The sequence below is a fragment of the Thunnus albacares genome, chromosome 23 (genome assembly GCF_914725855.1).
Source record: "Thunnus albacares chromosome 23, fThuAlb1.1, whole genome shotgun sequence".
In the NCBI taxonomy this organism is placed as follows: domain Eukaryota; kingdom Metazoa; phylum Chordata; class Actinopteri; order Scombriformes; family Scombridae; genus Thunnus; species Thunnus albacares.
In genome coordinates this window covers 2,394,076-2,413,806 of record NC_058128.1, presented here as the reverse complement: position 1 = coordinate 2,413,806, position 19,731 = coordinate 2,394,076, and the positions used below count along the sequence as shown (strand labels likewise).

Sequence of the window (19,731 nt, the reverse complement as noted above, 5' to 3'; positions counted from 1 at the left end):
ACAGTATCATTTATGTATTTTTCCCCCTTTAACTTCAGTCGGACACCTTTCTTATATTTTTACATGCAGTCTGAAGATGTTGAAATGAGAAATTGTTCACATTAATTCTTGAATGTCTCTAAGATAGAAGTAAGACAAACATCTGATCTTAATAAACTTAAACTTAAAACCACTGTGTGATAGAGTTGGTCAGTAGAATCATATCATGATGGTATCATGATGTTAAAAAGTTGTTTTGTAATAATTCCAAGTAAACACTAATTAAAAATGATTTATTATGCTTTTTCTGATGTAAAGTATAATAGTGGAACACAGATCGTTGCATCCAGCATCCATTCAATCATTTTATATGTGATTATGCAGAAATCTATGAAACATATTGTTACCACATTTATCCCAATATTTAGCATTTATAATCAGAATATAAACACCTGTAGACACCTGTAAGTTTTTGCTGCTGTATAAACAGATAATAAATAAAATATAATGAAACACAGTTGTAATTATATAACATATGTTTTATTATTTCTTCAAATGTCCGAATGTCTACTTATAACTGCATTAAATGCTGAAGATACAGATTTAAACCTGAGATTTAAGTCAAAAATGTTACTATTAAAGAAATCTGATGTGTTAAATCAGCATCAGATAACGAGTATTTAACTATTTTAAAATGACTTCATGCTGTTTGCTCACATATACAGTCAAGATGCTAGTTTAGCTAAGCTAAGCTAAGCTAAGCTAAGCTAAGCTAAGTTCACTGATCAGCACACAGGAAACTATAAAAACCCTCCATGAATTTGTCTCATTCTGGTTAAAAAGAAAAACTGCTCAAAAACACTTATTTCTTTAGTACCAGATGATGTAAAAAAAAATATAGTAAACACCTCATAGTGGTCGACATCTCCCGGGGCGGGACTCCAGGTCACAGTCAGATCGCCTGTTCCTGTGTTGCCTAGCGACAGATTGCCCACAGCTGCTGGAACTGAAGGAAAACAAAACTTTGACTCAAAATCACCAATAAAAAAAACGGATACAAAACACAAAAACACATCAATTTCACATCATCACTGGATAACTGCTCTAGTTTCTCTGGTTTCAGACTCACAGGTGCGTCCATCGGTGGACACGCTGCTGACGTAGCTGCCGCTCCAGGTTTCCACGGTGACGGTGTAGAGTCTCCCGGGCGTCAGGGACGAGAAGACGCACTCGTTGTGTCCGGCGGAGACGCTCTTGTTCTGCAGCATGCTGTTGTTGTAATGGATCAGAACCACGTAACGGTCCATATCTCCAGCTGCATGACGCCAGTACACCTGAACACACAACACAATACTGCTCGTACTACTACTGCTATATATTATAATATATGATAATATATATTGCAAACATAATTTTATCAAAGAAATGCACGATCGATCAATTAATGTTTGAGTTCATGTCAATGTTGACCAGTAAGTAGAGCTGCAACGATTAGTCGATTAATCAATTAGTTGCCAACTATTAAACTAATCGCCAACTATTTTGATAATCAATTAATTGCTTGGAGTCATTTTATAATTTAAAAAAATGTCAAAATTCTGATTTCAGCTTCTCAAGTGTGAATTTTTGCTGGTTTCTTTAGTCTCTATGACAGTAAAACCAAAAACAAATCAATTAAGTGATTCTGCAGAAAATGAGACCGTGTTTGTAAATGAAACAAGTCTTGATAAAGACATTTATACTCAAACATCTCAACCTTAACTTCACTAATATGTTGTATAATCTAAGTTCTTATACTCCTGAAACAAACGCACCTTGAGGAAGTCGTCTCTTGCAGAGTGAACCGCTGTTGGGTTTTGCACAGTGGCAGGTTCTGCAAAACAGAAAATATATAAAATAATACTGAAAGACATGTTTCATATCATTACTCTCTGAGGAAGAAATACTCAGATGCTTTACCTCAGTAAAAATACCAATACAGCAATGTAAAAATACTCCTGCATGAAAAACCCTACTACAGTAAAAGTACATAAGTATTATGAGCTTGATGTAGTTAAAGTATTGCAGTAAAAGTACATAAGTATTATGAGCTTGATGTAGTTAAAGTATTGCAGTAAAAGTAGTGGTTTGGTCTAAAATCACTATTTGGTGGAGCTGTTAACAACTCATAGACATGTGAAATGTGACCCCGACTACACACTGCTTTTTGTAAGACGTCAAAAGACAAAAAGGTTGGAAACCACTGGTTTCATCTTTAACAATGTGTTGTATTTTAAAAGCTTGTTATATTATCCATTGTGTCAAATCTTCATCTGAAAAGTAACTAAAGCTGTTAAATAAATGTAGTGGAGTAGAAAGTACAATATTTCCCTCTGAAATGTAGAAAGTAGCATCACATGGAAATACTCAAGTAAAGTACAAGTACCTCAAAACTGTACTTAAGTTAAGTACTTGGTTAAATGTACTTAGTTACTTTCCACCACTGACTCACAGATTATATGATAATTGGAGCATGAGGAAGTAAATAAATGAACAAACATGAACTCATGTGAACTAGAAGTTAAATTAAATATATATTTATGTTTAAACTCAAGTCTATCTCATGTCTTACGTGTCCGGGCTTGAACCGTGGTGGCGTTCTCCAGGCCGCCGCTCCTCGTCACTATGAAGACCGAGTACAGCCGCCCGGCGACCAGCGAGCTGAAGGAGCCCTCTGGTGGTGAGGAGCGGGACACGACCAGCGTGTGGACGATTCGACTCCCGTCCTGAAGACGCACCTGGTAGCTGTCGACCACGCCCACCGCGGGACGCCATGACACCTGCAGAGCGTCCGACTTGCCGCCGTTAGTGACGGTTACCTCGGAGACCGATGCCGGGCCTGAAAGTAAAATATGACCGGTGGTTATTAAAGTTTAAAAATTAGAAAAGAAGAGTTTTAAATTAAATAAAACAATTCATCTACCGGCTTCTACCTGAGACCGGCCTTTATTTATCTAAACACGTCAGTGTATCCGGCCAGTAGAAGAGACTCAGCTGTTCAATAAAGTTTTGGGTGAGTTCATATTTTTCAAATCCCATCATCATTGAGTATTTCTATGACGTCATGTCACTTTGCCATACCTTGGCGTTTCCTGAAACAACGCCCCAGGAGAGGAGAGGGGGGGCTGGCGGCGGGATTGGTTTTTGTTTTTGCCAACCAGAGTGCTAATTGGTTGGCATAACACACACACACACACACACACACAAATACACAGTCTGTCCTGAAAATAACTGGGGTATTATATAGTAACACAATAGGTGCTTTGAGCAGGAAGGTGTGTGTGTGTGTGTGTGCAGGAAGCCTTTGAGCAGGGTATTGGGAGTGTCTTTGTGTGTGTGGAACATTCCAGACCTCCTTTTTGGCATTTAAGCTATTGTTCTAAAAACTCTCTGATGTTATCACAACACACACACTTTTACTGAGACACACACACACGCACACACACACGTTGTGCAGAAGTTACACTGAACTTGAAATATTAGTTATAACTCTAATAGTAAAAGTTATGGTTTTCACACCAAAATACAATGTTTAATGCAAAGTAAAAGCAGGCTAATATTACTATAATAAGCTACGTTTTGTAATTACTTTTTAAAAATATAGAATAACAACTTAATGACTCCGTCTTATGAAATGTCGTGTTTACTGTAATGTGTTTTGCACCTCAGGGCCACCGTATTTAACTATTAAAAATGTCAAATGTCGATACTGTTTTTATGATATTAAACTATTTACATACATGATGCATAGATTAAGTTATATCATCAGTTCCAGTGTGACAGGAACAAACTTTCTGCTTGATTGTTTTGTGGAGACAAAACTGAAAGCAGCAGGAAAATGAAGATGAGTCGTGGTCTGAGAGACATAATCGATATAAATTGAATCTCATACAAGTTTAGTCAGCGTTAAAGCAGCCATTTATTCTTTGAGGGAGATCATCAGGTCGCTGCTTGGACTCTGATTGGCTCCTGCATGTTGTGCATGTTTGCTGTATCCAAGTTAGCTGTCAATAAACGGAATAGTAAATAATAGTAAACGGAAGCTACAAATTCACTTCACTCATTAAGTCCTACTGCAAAGATTAAGAGCCACTTCACATTGCTTATAGTGATAACGGTATATTAAATTCAACTAATATGAAATAACAACTTGCCCATGAAATTATTCTTTGTGCCTTGAAAATAAATATGTTATTACTTTAAAAATGGAAAAGACAACAGCTACTGAAAATTCCAATTAAATCGATGTGAAATCATACGGGGAGATGTTTTACAAGCAGTGAGAACCACGTTTTGAGGCTGAAGTATCAGAGTCAACCCTGTTAGCGCAGTTCAAACTTATTTTATATACATATAATGTATCACTCTTCCTCCAAAATCCTTCCTCTTCATCATCGTCCACATTGACAACATCTCGTATTAATGTATTAACATTTCTCCCGAGTTGTTTTAACTTTACAGCACTGCTGAAAACAATAACAGATGAATCTACTGTTATCAGTCATGGGAAGAAAAGCCATAATCACAATGACAATTCTAACAAAAATAAACTATATTCATCATAATCTCAATATTAACTTTTTTAGCGTTCTTGTTTTGTCGGAGGTTTGTTTCTCGCTCGGTTGAGGAGGTCAGAGAGTTTTTCCGGTTAACAGCAGCTGAATGTGCTCGAGGGGAAACAACACAAGTCTTGCATGGGAATATTGTCACACAATAAGAGCCTGACTGCCAATCAAACAGTCTTACGTAACAGTGTGTGTGTGTTTGTGTGTGTTTGTGTGTGTTGTGAACTCTCCACATTTTCTCTCAAGTCTTAAACAGTAACAACAGTCGCCGTTTGAGTCTCTGGTGAAAACAAACTTCCACTTGTCATATTTGTGTTAATACTTTTTTTCATTGTGAGAAAAACAGATTTTAATCTTTTCATCAATTAAACAATGAAGTCTGTAGAAGGAGGATAACCGGAGCTTTAACCTCTGGGAATTTGGTGAAAGAAAAGACTGTTTGTGTTTCTTTGTAATGGCATTTTTTTCTCAACAGTTTTATTTCATGATGTCACCGGGTTGAGTTTAAATTATTCATTAATTTATACGTTTATTTCATAAAGTTGTTTTTTTTTTTGAAATCCTAAAAATCAGCTCAGAGGAATAAAAGTTTAAATATGATTTTAAGTCGGAGCGGCTCACCTGTGCGTCCTTCGAGGCTGGTGGTTTTAGACTGAACCCCACCGCTGACAGTGGCGGCCTGCAGCCTGTAGAGGGCGCCGGGTGTTAAACCAGCCAGCAGCAGAGAAGAAGAACCAGCTGGAACGCTGCGGTTCTGAACCACAACGCTGTGGAACATGAGGAATGTTTAGTAAATTAACAAATCATTTTCTCTTGTTTTTTTTTTTGCTATTTTCCTGCAACAAAAGCGGAACTTTAAAAAAAATTTTAACTTTTTTTAACTTTTTTTTAATTATTTTTTTTTACAAAGAATAGAGTTTAAAATGCTGTTGTTACAAAAAGATCTGTGACCCATCTCTGCTATCAAAATATATGACCATTTAAAAAAAAAAAAAGCTTTTGTAGCATTGTTAAAACTGGTGGGTTAACCAAACAAAGAGAACCACTTAGTAGCTGTTCTGAAGCTTTCAATCGTATCACACAGTCTTCCTCGACACATGGAGTCGCCCATTTTTTAACACTAATAATCTCAAATCCTAAAAAAGCTCTTAAAAAACTGACATATTTTAACATTTACATTTCCATGACAGGTGGGCGAACTTAATCTACTGATGAAGAGTGTGTGATACAGCTGAAAGCTCAAGAAAAAGCTACTAAACTGTTTTTGACAAATGCTATTTATGTCAAAGTCAAGAATAAGCGTTTAATCTCGGCTTTTAAGTTGTTAAAAAATAGATTTTTCTCTCTCTCTCTCTCTGTGGAGCTATATGCTAGCAGTTTCCCCCTGCTTCCAGTCTTTGTGCTAAGCTAGGCTAACCGCATCCTGAACTTGCCTCTGCTCTGGATGTGCTGAGATGGAACTGACATCTATTTCTTATGAGTCTTATGAACAAGAGTTTCTAAAATCTTTGCAGTTTCCTGGTTTAGAAACACACACCTGTCCTGCAGCAGGGTCAACGTGTACGAGTCCACGTCTCCCGGTGGTTTTTGCCACGATGCCTGAAGGCTGTCGACTCCAGAGCTACTCAGGGTGATGGTACTCAACGCCATGGGAACTGCAACACACACACACACACACACACACACACACACACACACACACACACACACACACACACACACACACACACCGTACAGTTGAGATACATGCATGTGAGGACAGTGGTTTTATATCAGTTTAGCTAATAACTGTCTGAATACATAATGCACATTTACAAACTAAAAAGGCTCAGATGCTCATTTTTGTCTTTTATTCACTATTTTAAAGTGATTTCAACTTTCAAATTTGAACTTTAAAAGGTTTAAATTTAAATATAATGCTGTATTATGTGTATTGCTGAGTTTGAAAATCATTACACTACTTTATTATTTATACTTTTTTTTAGATTAGCGTTCATGCTAAGCTAAAATAATAAAGACCTCACCTGTCCTTCCCTCCAAAGACACAGAGGTGTTCTGTTTCCCGCTCCTGGTCGTCACGGTGATGGTGTACCGTCTCCCAGGTGTGAGAACATTGAACGTGCACTCCCTCATGTTAGGCTCCACCTCTCTGGTATCCATGGTGACATTATCTATCAGATACAGGAAGCAGTAATTATAATAATGATGAAAATATATCAGAGAGTTAAAATCACTGCTAAATAACCTTTTTTTATTTTTAAATCTGATTGAGGTGGTCCGAATGGTTACCGTGGCGAATTGTCAGGAAGTAGCTGTCACGTGACCCCGAGGGGGCGTGGCTCCACATGGCGCTGAGCGAGGTCTCGTCCGAGTGTCGTATGTGGAGGTCCAACACCTGAGCAGGAGCTGCAGAGAGACAGTAGATCTGAACTCAACGGTGTTCAGGTTCAGGCCTTTTCAGATTCCCTCTGCGGCAATTTCATCTTTAAATACTGTAATGATTTCAGTAATGGAGTGGATGTATTTTCATTTATTTATGCAGTAATATATATTTTATTTTTTACATTTTTAATTTACTAGCATATTTCTGTAGTTATGTTTCTGTATTTTAGTAAGTGATATATTTGCCATCATATATTTCTGCACAAATATATAATTACTTTCAGTTTATATTCTGTCATATATTTTGGCAGTAACATATATTTCTTATCATATTTCTGTAGTTATGCGTCATTGTATTTCTGCCATATATTTCTACAGTAAAATACATTTTCTGATATACAGTATATTGGTGCAGTAGTTTATATATTAGTAATATCTAGTTGTATAAATTTTCCATTCTGTAATCTCTGTTATCTATATCAGCAGCTATATACATTTCCAGTCATGTACTGTATTAATGCCGTTATGCATTTTTCTATCATTCACTATATTTCTGCAGTTTTGTGTGTTTTCTGTCATGTATTTGAATAGTAAAATATATACATGTTTTTGCAGTAATAAGCATTTTCTGTAGATATGTTTCTGCATTTTAGCAGTGATGTAATGTATATTTCCTCTACATATTTCTGCAGTTTCGATCTCTTCTTCCTGCAGTAGTGTACAGTATTTTTTTTTACTGTATATTTCTTTAATCATGTTTCTGTATTTCCTGACATATATTTCATCTCACCTGTTGATCCCTCACAGCTGCTCTCAGCCATCAGTCCTCCGCTCTCTACTCTCAGCACAGCTCTGTACAGCTTTCCAGGCGTTAGTCCCGTCCCAGGAAAGCTAAAGTTCACAGCCTCCCTGTCCAGAGCGGTGCTGACTAACTGCTGGGAACCGTCGAACAGGAACAACCTGTAGCCTTCCCAGCGGCCGGCGGGGGACGACCAAGAGAGGAGGAGGCCACCGGAGGAGGAAGAGGAGGAGGAGGAGGAGGGAGACAGGGAGAGGAGAGACGCCGCCTCTGGAGCTGAGACAAGACAAAGATAGAGTAAAGACAAGGAAAGGAAAGAAAAAAAACAACACTACAGAGCATCATCATCATCATCATCATCATCATCTCACCTGTTCTGGCGGTGATTTCTGATTGGTTTGTCAGCCTGCCGCTCTTTGACATCACAGCAACCTGATAGGCTGAGCCGGGGGTCAGCTGATCGACGGTGACTTGGGCGGCGTCCCCAGGAAGGGTCGTCTCCCACCGGCTCGAGTCATTGGACGAGAGGGTGACCGTGAGTGCTTCCAGGTCACCTTCTGGCTGTTGCCACGACAACCGCAAGCTCGTGCTGTTGTTGAAATCGGCGGTGAGGTTGGAGACAGCCGCGGGGACTAAAGACAGAGAGATTCAGATATTAACATTTCTTTCCTTTCTTTCTACCTTCCCTCCCTCCTCCCTTCTCTCTCTCTCTCTCTCTCTACCTGTCCGAGCCTCGATCGTCCTGCTGTTCTGCAGACCGCCTGCCTCCGTCACCATGGTAACGTTGTACAGCCGTCCAGGCGTCAGGTTGACCAGCGTGTGTTGCGTCGCCGTGCTCTCCAGCGTCTCGTTGATCAGCACACCTGCAGACACACAGGAGGGGAAAAAAGAAAGAAAAAGGAGGATTATAGCTGCATTTTATGAGCTTAGTGATTAATGTAAAGTTTTGAATGTGATCAACTCTCAGATACAGTAAATGTAGAGTACAAGTACAAGATTTGCCTCTTTAATTAAAGACTACAGGGTTTATACTCCCGTCTGCTCAGTCAGTAAATTCACAGTTGATTGTGCAACAGTGTACATCCTGGTTCATAGAAGTGTTTCATTGTCTATATATGATTTCAAAAAGAGATAAACTTTTGGTTCAAACCTTTATGAGGTTTCTATTTCGTTCTAACCTTTGATCGAGGGTGTAATTTCCACTGGTGACAGGATCCTATTTTAATCCACATTACTTTTAGTTTCAGTTTGATTCGTTTACTTTAATCTGTCTAAACGACTTCCTCTCACTATCCAACCGCCAAAATCCACATGACAGAAGCTCTGAGTTCATCGAAATCTCAACATGTTCATCTGAGTCTCCTTTATTAAAACTTTAAAAGCAGTAGCCAAGTTATTTTCTTCCCTTTTTTTCGCCTCTCAGGCGACATGCACACGGCCCTAACCTCTTCATCTCAAGTCTCTTGTTTGATATTTCCTCGCTCCTCCCTGGAACAGGAAGTCGTTCTGGTCCGCCATTTTAAAGGCCGTCTCGAAGCTCTTGTTTCTGCTCAGAGGCAGCGAGGACGCTGCGGCTGATCAGACTGATCTGATGCGTCACAACATCACGGCGGTTTCATATCGACGTGTTTTCTGATTCATCGTCTAGTTAAAAATCTGTTAATTGTTGCTCTGATCAACATAAGAATCATAAACAACTTTCTTCATTTATTAGAAAGATTTTTTCTTTTCATGAGATGTTATTATGGATAAAATTAAAGTCAGGAAGAGTCTGTCTGTCAGCAAGAAACACGTTTTAAACACATTTTTATATTTTGTCATTTCAATTCCAGGTTTGATATGAGTTGCATAATTTCCTTTTTCCCTGAAACATTTAGCCTAATAAATAATTTCCAGTGTTCAAAAGACACTCTGATCAGATTCTGGGTTATTAAAAGATGAATTCATGCAAATAATTAATACATAATATAAAGGCATCCTGTCACTATAAATGGTTCATGTAACAGCACACGTGTGCAGCAGTTAAAGCCGACTGACTGTCTCGTGTCTCGTGGATGTTTTGTCTCTTTGGTTTTTTTTTTTGACGGGAGAAGCTCTCCTGCTGACCGACAGCTGTTCTTCCTGTCGGGGGTAAAAACATGACAGATGTACCTGATTGATCCGGACTCTGAGGACGTTCCCGCAGCTGCAGCCTGAAGCGCTGCGTCCTGCCGGGGCCGGCCTGCCACGAGAGACCCAGGCTGCTGCAAGTCCTGGAGGTCACTGCCAGGCCGCTCACTGCTGACGGCCCTGATACAAAAACACACACACACACACACACACACACACACACACACACACACACACACACACACACACACACACACACTGTCAGCTACAGAACAAGGTGTGAAGCTGACAGCTGATGTGTTAAATCCACAGAAACTGTTTCCAGTTTGATTTAAAGGAAATCACAGAAACTGTTTCTGTCGACTCTGATGAATCTTTACTGGATCCCACTGAGTGGAAACATGAAAAGATGGGAATTCATGTCACTATATAAATGAGAAACTGGACTCAACCACAGGTGTTTTGTACATGTATGTATTTATATGAAGTGAAACTCATCTAAAATCATAAACTTAAACCTGCATTAACACTAGTTCTCAGGAGAAACAAGTCATGAACACAACGCTGACACATCATCACCTTTTAAGTTGATATGTTGAGCTTGTTAGCAAATTATTTCCACATCCAGCAGTTACGGAGCAACATTATCATTCATTTGGAGTCGTGTTTCTGTCCAATATTCACTCTCTTTTAGCTCTGTTTTTGCTCTCTACCAACTCCTGAGGGAAATATCTGGCTCTTTAGCTGCTAAATGCTCCACTATGTTCACCAGCTAGTCTACAGCTAACTGTGTCTGTTTGGTGCTGAGCAGGTAGTGAACAGCGGCTTTTTACAGCTTTTACTCTGAAAACGACGCTATGAGACACTGAGAGTGAACCAGAACAGTAAAGTTGCAGCCGGACAGATAAACAATGAGCTGAAACTCACTATAAAGCTCCGTAAAGCCGAGAGGAGCTGATTCATCACTACGAGCCACAACCAACACATTACACACTGACAGCTTGTATATCACTATATAAAATATCGATTATAGCCGCTTTAAAACTCAGTGAGTGATGATGGAGGCAGAAACATCAGACTGAAAATAGCTGCAGACCAGACACTTGGTGTTTGTCTCAGTGTGGCTCACAGGGTAGAGATGTCATAGCCTGATAATATTGTTTGACCTCAGGTTTGAAGCACCACTGGCGACACAGTGACACAAACATACACATGAACCAGTTAGACCACTGAGAGAGGCATTGTGGGAAAAAAAACTCGGGAGTAGGAGTGTTTTTGAGTGTGCGTGTGTGTGTGAACTGGACTCCTACAGCGCTCAGACTTTGATGACAAGGCCACAGATTGAAGTGATGGATCCTTTTCCTGCTGAAAAAAAACCTTCCTGCTGCCTGAACTGAAACATGTTCGACACAGATAAATCACATTAAAGGAACAGTCCTGCAGTTTGGAACGCAACGTGGAAATCTTCTCTCTTTATGATCAACATGTCTCTGCAGCGGACACACAAGATCTGATCCGAGGAAGACAGACAACAAGAGGTCTTGTCCTCCATGTTTTTTTTAAAGGCACTAAAACACCAATAAAAGAGGAGAAGTTGTATGTTGTCTGTGGTTCTGGTAAAGCTTTCTGAGTGCGTTAAAACAGCCGCCCCGCAACGCTTCACACCACCGTCCTATTTGTAGCATCGATGCCCCTGAAAGAACGCATTTTTATTCCAGAGAAAAAGTTGTACATCAACACAATGTTCGCCCAACTACAGACCTTATTTACTAGTTCGTGGAGGCTTTTCACTGTAGTTTTAACTATTAACTATACTTGTGCTTTTATCTACAAGTAAAAAAAAACAACAATTAATTAATGGTTGATCTGCTGCTTTTAAAACATAATCTCACCGCTAAAATTATTATTTTTTTAAAGTTATGAATCAAAATAAACAACTACAATGGGCAAATCACTCATTTTTGTTGTCCAGCCTGTACTGGTAGAACTGGAGTTACATCCAGGTAACTAATATACTGATGTGCTGCAGCGCTATGCTTCCTATTGGTGCTACGGAGCACAATGTTAGCAAATCACTGAGCGCTGAGGTCACATGGCTGGAAGGTTTTTGGCTACGACATCACGTGTTTTTAACAGTTCTTTATCTTTTTCCTACCTGTTTCTTGTGCTGCTGTAACATGTTATAAAAAATGTTTTCCTCTTGGCTGAGGAGGAAGTTGGAATATTGATTAAGATAACAGCTGAATAACTTGAAGGTTATTTTTGTATTTTGTGTCTGTTGAACACACCTGTACCTGTAAGAGTTAGCAATGCTACTGCTCAGGTCGGAGACGTTTGAGGTTAAATAGCCAGAAGTTTACACCCTATTCACAATATTTAGTCAAATATTCTGTTCTGCTCTATTGTTTCCATCGGTTTTGACCTCTTTTGAAGTAAAAGAACATGACACGACCTCCTTGTCATGTTGAGTCTTTGTGTGTGTGTGTGTGTGTGAGAGCTAATGTCATGTAGCTTCCCCTCTCTGCGGCTCTGTGATTAGCTACAGGAACCACTGCCCTGCTGAGAGAGAGTGATAGAGCAGTAAAAGTGTGTGTGTGTGTGTGTGTGTGTGTGTCTCAACACTGGCGGGCGTCCAGAACAGAAGTTGGACCCTCAGTGTGTATTTCCATCGTGGGCAGAGCTCAGGGTTCAGCCATTTCCTGCCTCCATTGTTTCTTTGTTCTGTGGGAAGCACTGGGAAAGGGCGTGAGGGTGTGTGTTAGCGTGTGTTTGGGAAACAGGGTGTTACTGCACCCAACTGAGTCCCGACAGTAACCTTCTCAGCAATGCAAAACACTTTACTGTCGTGTGTGTGTGTGTGTGTGTGTGTGCGTTCTTATCTTTCGAGGCACACTGACCTTTAGTATCTCACATAACTTATTTTTACCTGTTTTAACTCTTCAGGTAGACATTACAAGTGTTAGCAGGTTTTTTTTAAAAAGGATAGATTCACAATTCGTCAAGCGTGTATCAGGTCAGGTGTAATCATCGCAGTAATCGTCCCTCCTGTTCATACTGCACTGACTAATAACAGCGTCACGTTTTCAGTCTCCAGAGAGTAGTTCTGTGTAAGGCAGACGCCACTGAGCATGTGCAGAAACACGGTTTCTGTTTACAGCTTCGCTAGCTTGTTGTGCTACGTATCACAACCTCTTGACTTTGTACTACATTATAAATTTGTCAAAGAACTTCAGCCCAAAGTGACGACAGCTTTACACAGAACTACTCTCCAGAGACTGAAAACTCAACGCTGGAGCCGTTTCTAAACAAACTCCTCATAATGAAGGAACATGTCTATGGAACAGAGGAATAAGATATATCAGGCCGTGGATACACACACAATACTTAATAAAGAAAACATTTTATCCTTAATGAACTTTGTCAGTAAATCAAATCATGTGTGTTTTTTATATTTTTTGTGTTGTGTGACAAGCTAAATGTGCATCACTGTGCCATCAGAGGTGATAATAGCTAACGACACTAAAATAAGACCTGATAATCTTCATTTTGGACACGGGAGGAAATGTTTGGACAGACTGAATCAGGACTTACGGGTGTGCAGGGTGAGGTTGGCCGTCTCCCTGTCGCTCTGGGATTGAACCTGCAGCTGGTAGGCAGTTCCAGGCTCCAGTTGATCCAACACACAGGTGAAGAAGTCGCCTCCTGCGTCCTTGCTCCCTCCATCCTCACCTCCTAGCTGGTTGGTTCCCAGATAGTTCACCACTGTCTCTTCCCGCTTCTCCTCTCCTCGCTCCTTTCCTCCGATATCATTAGTCTCTATCTCCTCGTCTCCTCTTCTTCGTCTCCTGCATTCTGCGCCGTCTGCTCCGGTGTCCGGAGATGTCATGGTGAAGGAGCAATCCCGTCCATGTGTGTTCACTGTCAGTGATATGGAGTCCAGACTGGACACTGGTTCAGAAACAAAGATGCTACATGGAGCAGACTGATCCTCTGTGGGAGCTGCACTGCTCAGATCCTGACAAGAGACGAGACACGAACATCAGTTAGATGAAGAACTTCAAAGGTGTCCATAGTAACAGTGAAAGAGGTTTTCCTCGCTGTAATCATTCCTCCTGTTCATACTGGATATTAAAAGATCCTTCAAATGTGTTTTCAATGGAAGTGATGGAGGCCAAAATCCACAGTGTGTCCACACAGTCATTTAAAAGTCTGTGTGAAGCTTCTATTCAGCTTCATCAGTCTGAGTTAGTCATATCAAGTGGATATCTGACACATTTACAGTCTTTTTAGCATCAAATTCCCTCTTTGTGTTTCCTCGGACAGTGTTTCCCTGTTGAGCTGCAGGTGGAAGTATAGTAACAAAAAGAGGGCACTAAAAAGACTGTAACGTTGAAAGATATCTACTTGATTTGACTCATTTGGACGCTGAAGCTTCATATTAGCTTCAGATAAACTTTTAAATACATTTTTGCACAGAAGGACTGTGGATTTTGTCCTCCATCACTTCCATTGTAAGGTCATTATGAAGGGATCTTCTAATGGTCAGTATGAACAGGAGGAATGATTACAGCAAGAAAAACAGCTTTAATGTTCATTTGGGCTCCTGACTGTTGGTTTAAGACACACTTGAACAACTGTGAACTCGTCCTTCAAGAGAACATTTTATTTTGAACTTGGGTCTTGTTTTTATTATCTCCACTAGCTCCTTCACAAACCCAAAATCTGCAGCAGCTTATAGTTTTAAAGGTATTTTGATGAACTAACTGATGTCTATTGTCTGACCAGAATAATCAATGTTTGCCTGTTCTGCTCTGTTCCTATTTTTTTGCTTTACATATGTTAAAGTAGACACTGTTGGATTTAAATGTTGGTTTCAAACAAGGCAAACATTTTATTGTTTGAATTTGTATTGTTTAAAATATATAAAAATTAAAAGTGTGATTAATTTTTTAGTTAAAATCCTTAAAACCAAAAAACAATGGACCTTCTCTGTTGGTGCCAAGAAAGCATCAAATGGACTGCTGTGGTAGTTAATCAGCTGCGGTTATTTAAAGAACTCTAACTGCAGTGTGTCTTTTAATCGATGTTTTGGGTTCAAACATTCAACCGACCTTTGACCCTGTGTGACTTAAGTGATAATACAGTTGGTGACAGACCCCGGTTGTTCTGAGCACTATAACCTTTAATACAGGAAATTAGAACAAAAACATTAAATAATTTGTCACTGATAAAGGAGTTCAGGGAGTTCAGAGGCGACAATGCTGCTGGGAGGAGAGAGACAGATAGACAGACAGGAAGAGAAGGAAATGACGAATGAAACTGCATAAATATCAGTGTTGTTCATGGATACTGAAGTAGTGATCCAGCGGAGACAGACGTTTACAGATAAAGAAACCTGCAAGCTGCTTTTAACGATTACACGATTACATTCATCCTAATTTGAAATAGTCTAGTCTACCATATATGTGTGTCCAGTACAGACATGTTTAGCCTAGTTTAGCACAAAGACTGGGAGCCAATGTAGAAATAGAAATGTAAAAAGAGACGGAATTTTAGCAGCAATCAGCATCGGCCGATTTGCTGGGCGAACGCCAAGGGGGTCTTCAGACCAACGTCAGCTCTGCGTGAAAAAACGCAGCCCTCCCATTCATTTGAATGGCGGCGGTGTGTTTGCGCAGTGGGGGTGTCACCGCCCAATGCTCGGCAAAAAGAAACGCAGCAGTAGTTGGGGTAGTTGTTATTTTTTGTTTGATTCTTAGTTTTCTTAGTTCTTGTTTTTGTACAGTATATTTTTTCTATTTTTTACTTTTTTTTTTTACAGAATAAATTCATGATTTATTATAACCGATCTTTTATCTTCGTAACCTGCGCGTCACTAGTGGCCTCCGCCCAGCGACTACAGATAAAAATGAGCTTTTAGCGATATCTGGTGCAATATATGTATTGTGCATTGTACCTGCTAAATAAACAATGAAATAAATAAATGATAAACCTATAAACACATTAATCTGTAGCTCTAACTGGTCTTCATCGATTGTATTTCATTGTCTCACTGGTACCCTAAAACAATACGTCCCCACCACTGCAGCAGTGTTGATTCTCAGTGGGATTGACAGTACTATCAACAGTTTGACATCACACACAGTCAAAGTTCAAAGACAATAAAAAATATATATTTTTTAAAAGTTTTAAGCAACATGCACAGCTGTCTGGCTAGTACCACTAGCAAGTGTCACAAATGTTACAAATCCTACAGAATCACTCATGCTGAAACTACAGTTGATTAATCAATTAGGTGTTAGACAAAGAAATTAATCAGCAATCATTTTTGATAATTGATTAGTCATTCATTAGTCATTTTCAAGCAGATCTCTGTTTGCAGCTTTTCACGCATGTTTTAAACTGTTGGTTGGACAGAACAAAACATTTGAAGACGTCACCTTGTGAATTGAATTTTTTTACCACTAACATTTTACAGGGTAAACAATTAATTTAAAAAAAAAAAAGAGATAGGTTAATTGATAATTTTTTGCAGCTCAGACACATAATAGTTTTATATACTGCATATTTAATTGTTTGGGATAACAGCTCCCACATTAGAAAGAATAATTCTCACAGTATCTCTGGTGAACGCTGAGGTTTAATCATAACTACGAGGTGTCATCATTTTTGTAAGACTTCATCCCTGTTTACATAGAGAACAAGATCTCAGGAACTCTGATGGCTGAAACAACATGAAAAAGTTTCCTCATAAGAAATAATGCAACATCTTCAGTGTCGCCTCGGTTAACCAAACAGTCCACTTACTAATAACCTACTTCCTATATGTGCTTAACAGAAACAATATTGAGTGTTTAAGCCCTTAAATGACGACTAGATGAGCTCATCTGTTTCTGCAGCTATAGTGGCAGCGATTTATGTAACATCTTGATCTTCTTTATTAATCAAGAAACAATTAGATATTTTGTTGCCATATATACAAAGTCTCTTATGAGTAAAAATCATAACAAAACAAAATCGATGGAAAAAAAAATGTCTTGTTTATATTTTCATCATGTTTTACATCATATAAACATTAAAAATGTAATATTCAATTCTGAATGTTATTGTTCACTTCTTAAGGAAAACACTGGCTTTGTTTTGATATTGAGATTTGAGTTTCTTGTTGTAATAACAAAGATTTGAGAAATATTTTCATTTACTGATTTAATGCTTTTTAAGACCCAAACAAAGAAAATTGAATACCTTTTCCACCACAGATCAAATGCACATTCAGGTTGGGTGATATGGTTTAAATCAATGACGATACTAATATGGATTATTTTTTTCCAATATTGATATATACATCTCCATATAACAAACATGCAAATCACATATAAAATGATCTAAATGTAATAATCAGAATGTTCAGTGCAATGAACTGTGTTGCAGTGTTGTGCACATGAAACAAAACCTCACATTACTAGTTTTGGTGTCTTAATGTTCAAGTAAAATGTAAAAGTGAATCTTATAAACTCTCAAATAACATGTTTTCTCACCAATTATTGCACAAAAATAGACATTAATTGATTGATTTTCCACATGGATCATAAACATATATTGGGATCAGACTCACCTGGAGCAGCAGCAGTGAGGTGAACCACAGGCACCAAAGATAACTGTGAACTTTACATTTCAGCATTTTTATCCTCCTTCAGATCCTCAGACCGAGCAAACACCACCATAATCCTGAGGCTGAGGTAGAAGATGTGCGTTTATATTCACTATCTTATAGTTAGATTTCGGGAAATATCCTTCTCTGCTGTCGCTGTGGTCGTCAAAGGAAATAGTATCCTTCTGTTGGAAAAGAAAACAGCTGGAAAACAACTAGTTAAATATCCTTTTTTTCCTTAAAACTACAAAAAAAAATGTTTTCAGTTTTTCTTAATATTTATTCTTTTGTCCGTCGTCTCTTCTTTGTCTTCTGTCCATCCTAATCTCAAACCTTTCAGATCTAAACTCAGTCTTTCCTCCCTTTTCTCCGGACTCCCTCCCCGTCTCCCTTCCTGCCTGTCTGTCTGTCTGTCTTTCTGCCTGTCTGTCTCTCAGTCAGACTCTATAGTGTCGAGGTTGGGAGTCACTAACGGACTTCCTCAATCAAGCCAACAGCTCTGTGACTCACTGCAAAGGCACAACTACAAACTCCTAACTGGATGACGGCTATAAATAGTCCTGCACTACAATAGCAGCACACCTAGCTGCACTAACAGCAGAGGTAGATGTTATAAATAGAGACAAATGTTTGATTTATTCCCACTGAGACGGGATCATTGCGGACTTTCTGTGTCTTTTCTCTTGTCGTCTTTTGATGAGGCTTCATTACTGCTTCTCAGGTGTAAATTTAGTTTTGGCTCCACATGCATCCCTTCTTTTGCTTTTGGTTTCTGGTTTGCAATATTAGTCATATCGCTGCTAATATTTAAGAGTTTTCAAATTAATCTTTACAATTATGTCTTATTGGGTCTTAAATAAAACAAGAGGAATGTGGTTTGCAGAGATTTTGTTATTTTGTTTTTGTGGTGCTTGCTTATTTTTTGTGCTGTTATTTCTATGAATAATTTATTGACATGATCATTGGTTAATTATCTTGTAATCTCAAGATAAACACATTTTCTCCTGATCACCACTCAATTATTCAATTTTTTCCTCATTACCCGTTTTGTTTTTTCTGGTGCTTAAATTTATTTTTTGAAACTATTATTCTAAAAAAACAAACAATCAAAAAAAACACCCATTCCGTTGATACTTTGGAGGACATTTTGATAATCGACACCATTAAAAGTATGACAAATTAGGTATTATCAGTTACTGTTTGCAATGTACCCATGGATGTACAGACAAACTATTGATTACTTTGATACTGAAGAAAACCTAAAAACGTGATGATTCTCAGGCAAGTTTTACTGTTATAAGAAGCTTTTTCTAGGATTTCAAAGTGGATTTATGGATGTTTATACACAATGGACATTAGAGATTATGATATCCACAGAAAGTATACATCACACTGAATGTGTGTTCAGATTTGACTGAGTTGTGAGTTTTAACGCAAATTGCTGTAAATGGGCTAAGGGTTAAAGGAATTAAAAATTGCCTCTATGAGCTGTGATTCATGTCCACTGCTGCAGCAACTGCTGATTGTGTAGGTGAGCAGGTGAAATCAGCAGGCCAAACTACTAAAAGTAACTTCCACTGGTAAGTACCTGTCGCTTTAACCCTAAGTGATATCATATCCTCACACTTGGAAAACCTCTGAATTAATGTTTTCCCCCACCTGAATGCAGGATGAGTCATCAAAGGTTGTTTTACAGTTAGATAAAAGAGAGACTTTGATATATACATACTCAGAAATGCTTGTTTTTTTTAATGTATATTTTACATATATTAAGAGATGACAGAACATTTAACAAAGGGAAAAAGGATTAGAGCTTGGAAAAGTTTAAGAAGAGTGTGGTAGCCCAGAGCAGCCAAGGTTGCTAATAAGTTTTTATTTATTTATTTATTTTTTTTTATTGTCTCCATGTCAAAACTTAATTCTTGTCATCTCTAGATTTTCAGTCTTTTAGTGCTCTTGTTAGTTTCTACAAACAGCCTCAGTAATTAAAAGTAACCAATATCTCATTATTATGATTTTTCTTTTTCTTTTTTTTAAAGCTATAAAGTATTTTTCTCATAATCAAAAGTCTATTACTGGTAAATCTGTTGTACTGACATCCACAGAGGTTGACTTTTCTATTATGTAGCATTACATGTTAAAGGCCAAACTGCTTTTGTTTCAGTTGGTAGGCGCTACTTTTAGTCATCCCCACCTCTTTCCTTCCT

The 19,731-nt window shown here is 38.6% G+C and overlaps 1 protein-coding gene across 1 annotated transcript in view; it reads right to left on the bottom strand.

The window, feature by feature from the left end:
• Nucleotides 1-17,893, bottom strand: part of LOC122975241 (receptor-type tyrosine-protein phosphatase beta-like) — a 44,261-nt gene extending 26,368 nt beyond the window's left edge. The window contains exons 1-14 of the mRNA XM_044343582.1: nucleotides 17,489-17,893; nucleotides 13,465-13,888; nucleotides 9,916-10,053; nucleotides 8,487-8,627; nucleotides 8,136-8,396; nucleotides 7,756-8,040; nucleotides 6,873-6,989; nucleotides 6,608-6,754; nucleotides 6,121-6,238; nucleotides 5,205-5,350; nucleotides 2,591-2,857; nucleotides 1,794-1,852; nucleotides 1,109-1,313; nucleotides 888-985 (exon numbers count right to left, since the gene is read on the bottom strand). Coding sequence (XP_044199517.1) covers nucleotides 888-985; nucleotides 1,109-1,313; nucleotides 1,794-1,852; nucleotides 2,591-2,857; nucleotides 5,205-5,350; nucleotides 6,121-6,238; nucleotides 6,608-6,754; nucleotides 6,873-6,989; nucleotides 7,756-8,040; nucleotides 8,136-8,396; nucleotides 8,487-8,627; nucleotides 9,916-10,053; nucleotides 13,465-13,888; nucleotides 17,489-17,554 — 2,472 coding nt within the window. The 5' untranslated portion in view covers nucleotides 17,555-17,893. The remainder of the gene's footprint in view (nucleotides 1-887; nucleotides 986-1,108; nucleotides 1,314-1,793; nucleotides 1,853-2,590; nucleotides 2,858-5,204; nucleotides 5,351-6,120; nucleotides 6,239-6,607; nucleotides 6,755-6,872; nucleotides 6,990-7,755; nucleotides 8,041-8,135; nucleotides 8,397-8,486; nucleotides 8,628-9,915; nucleotides 10,054-13,464; nucleotides 13,889-17,488) is intronic.
• Between the last annotated feature and the right edge of the window lie 1,838 nt (nucleotides 17,894-19,731).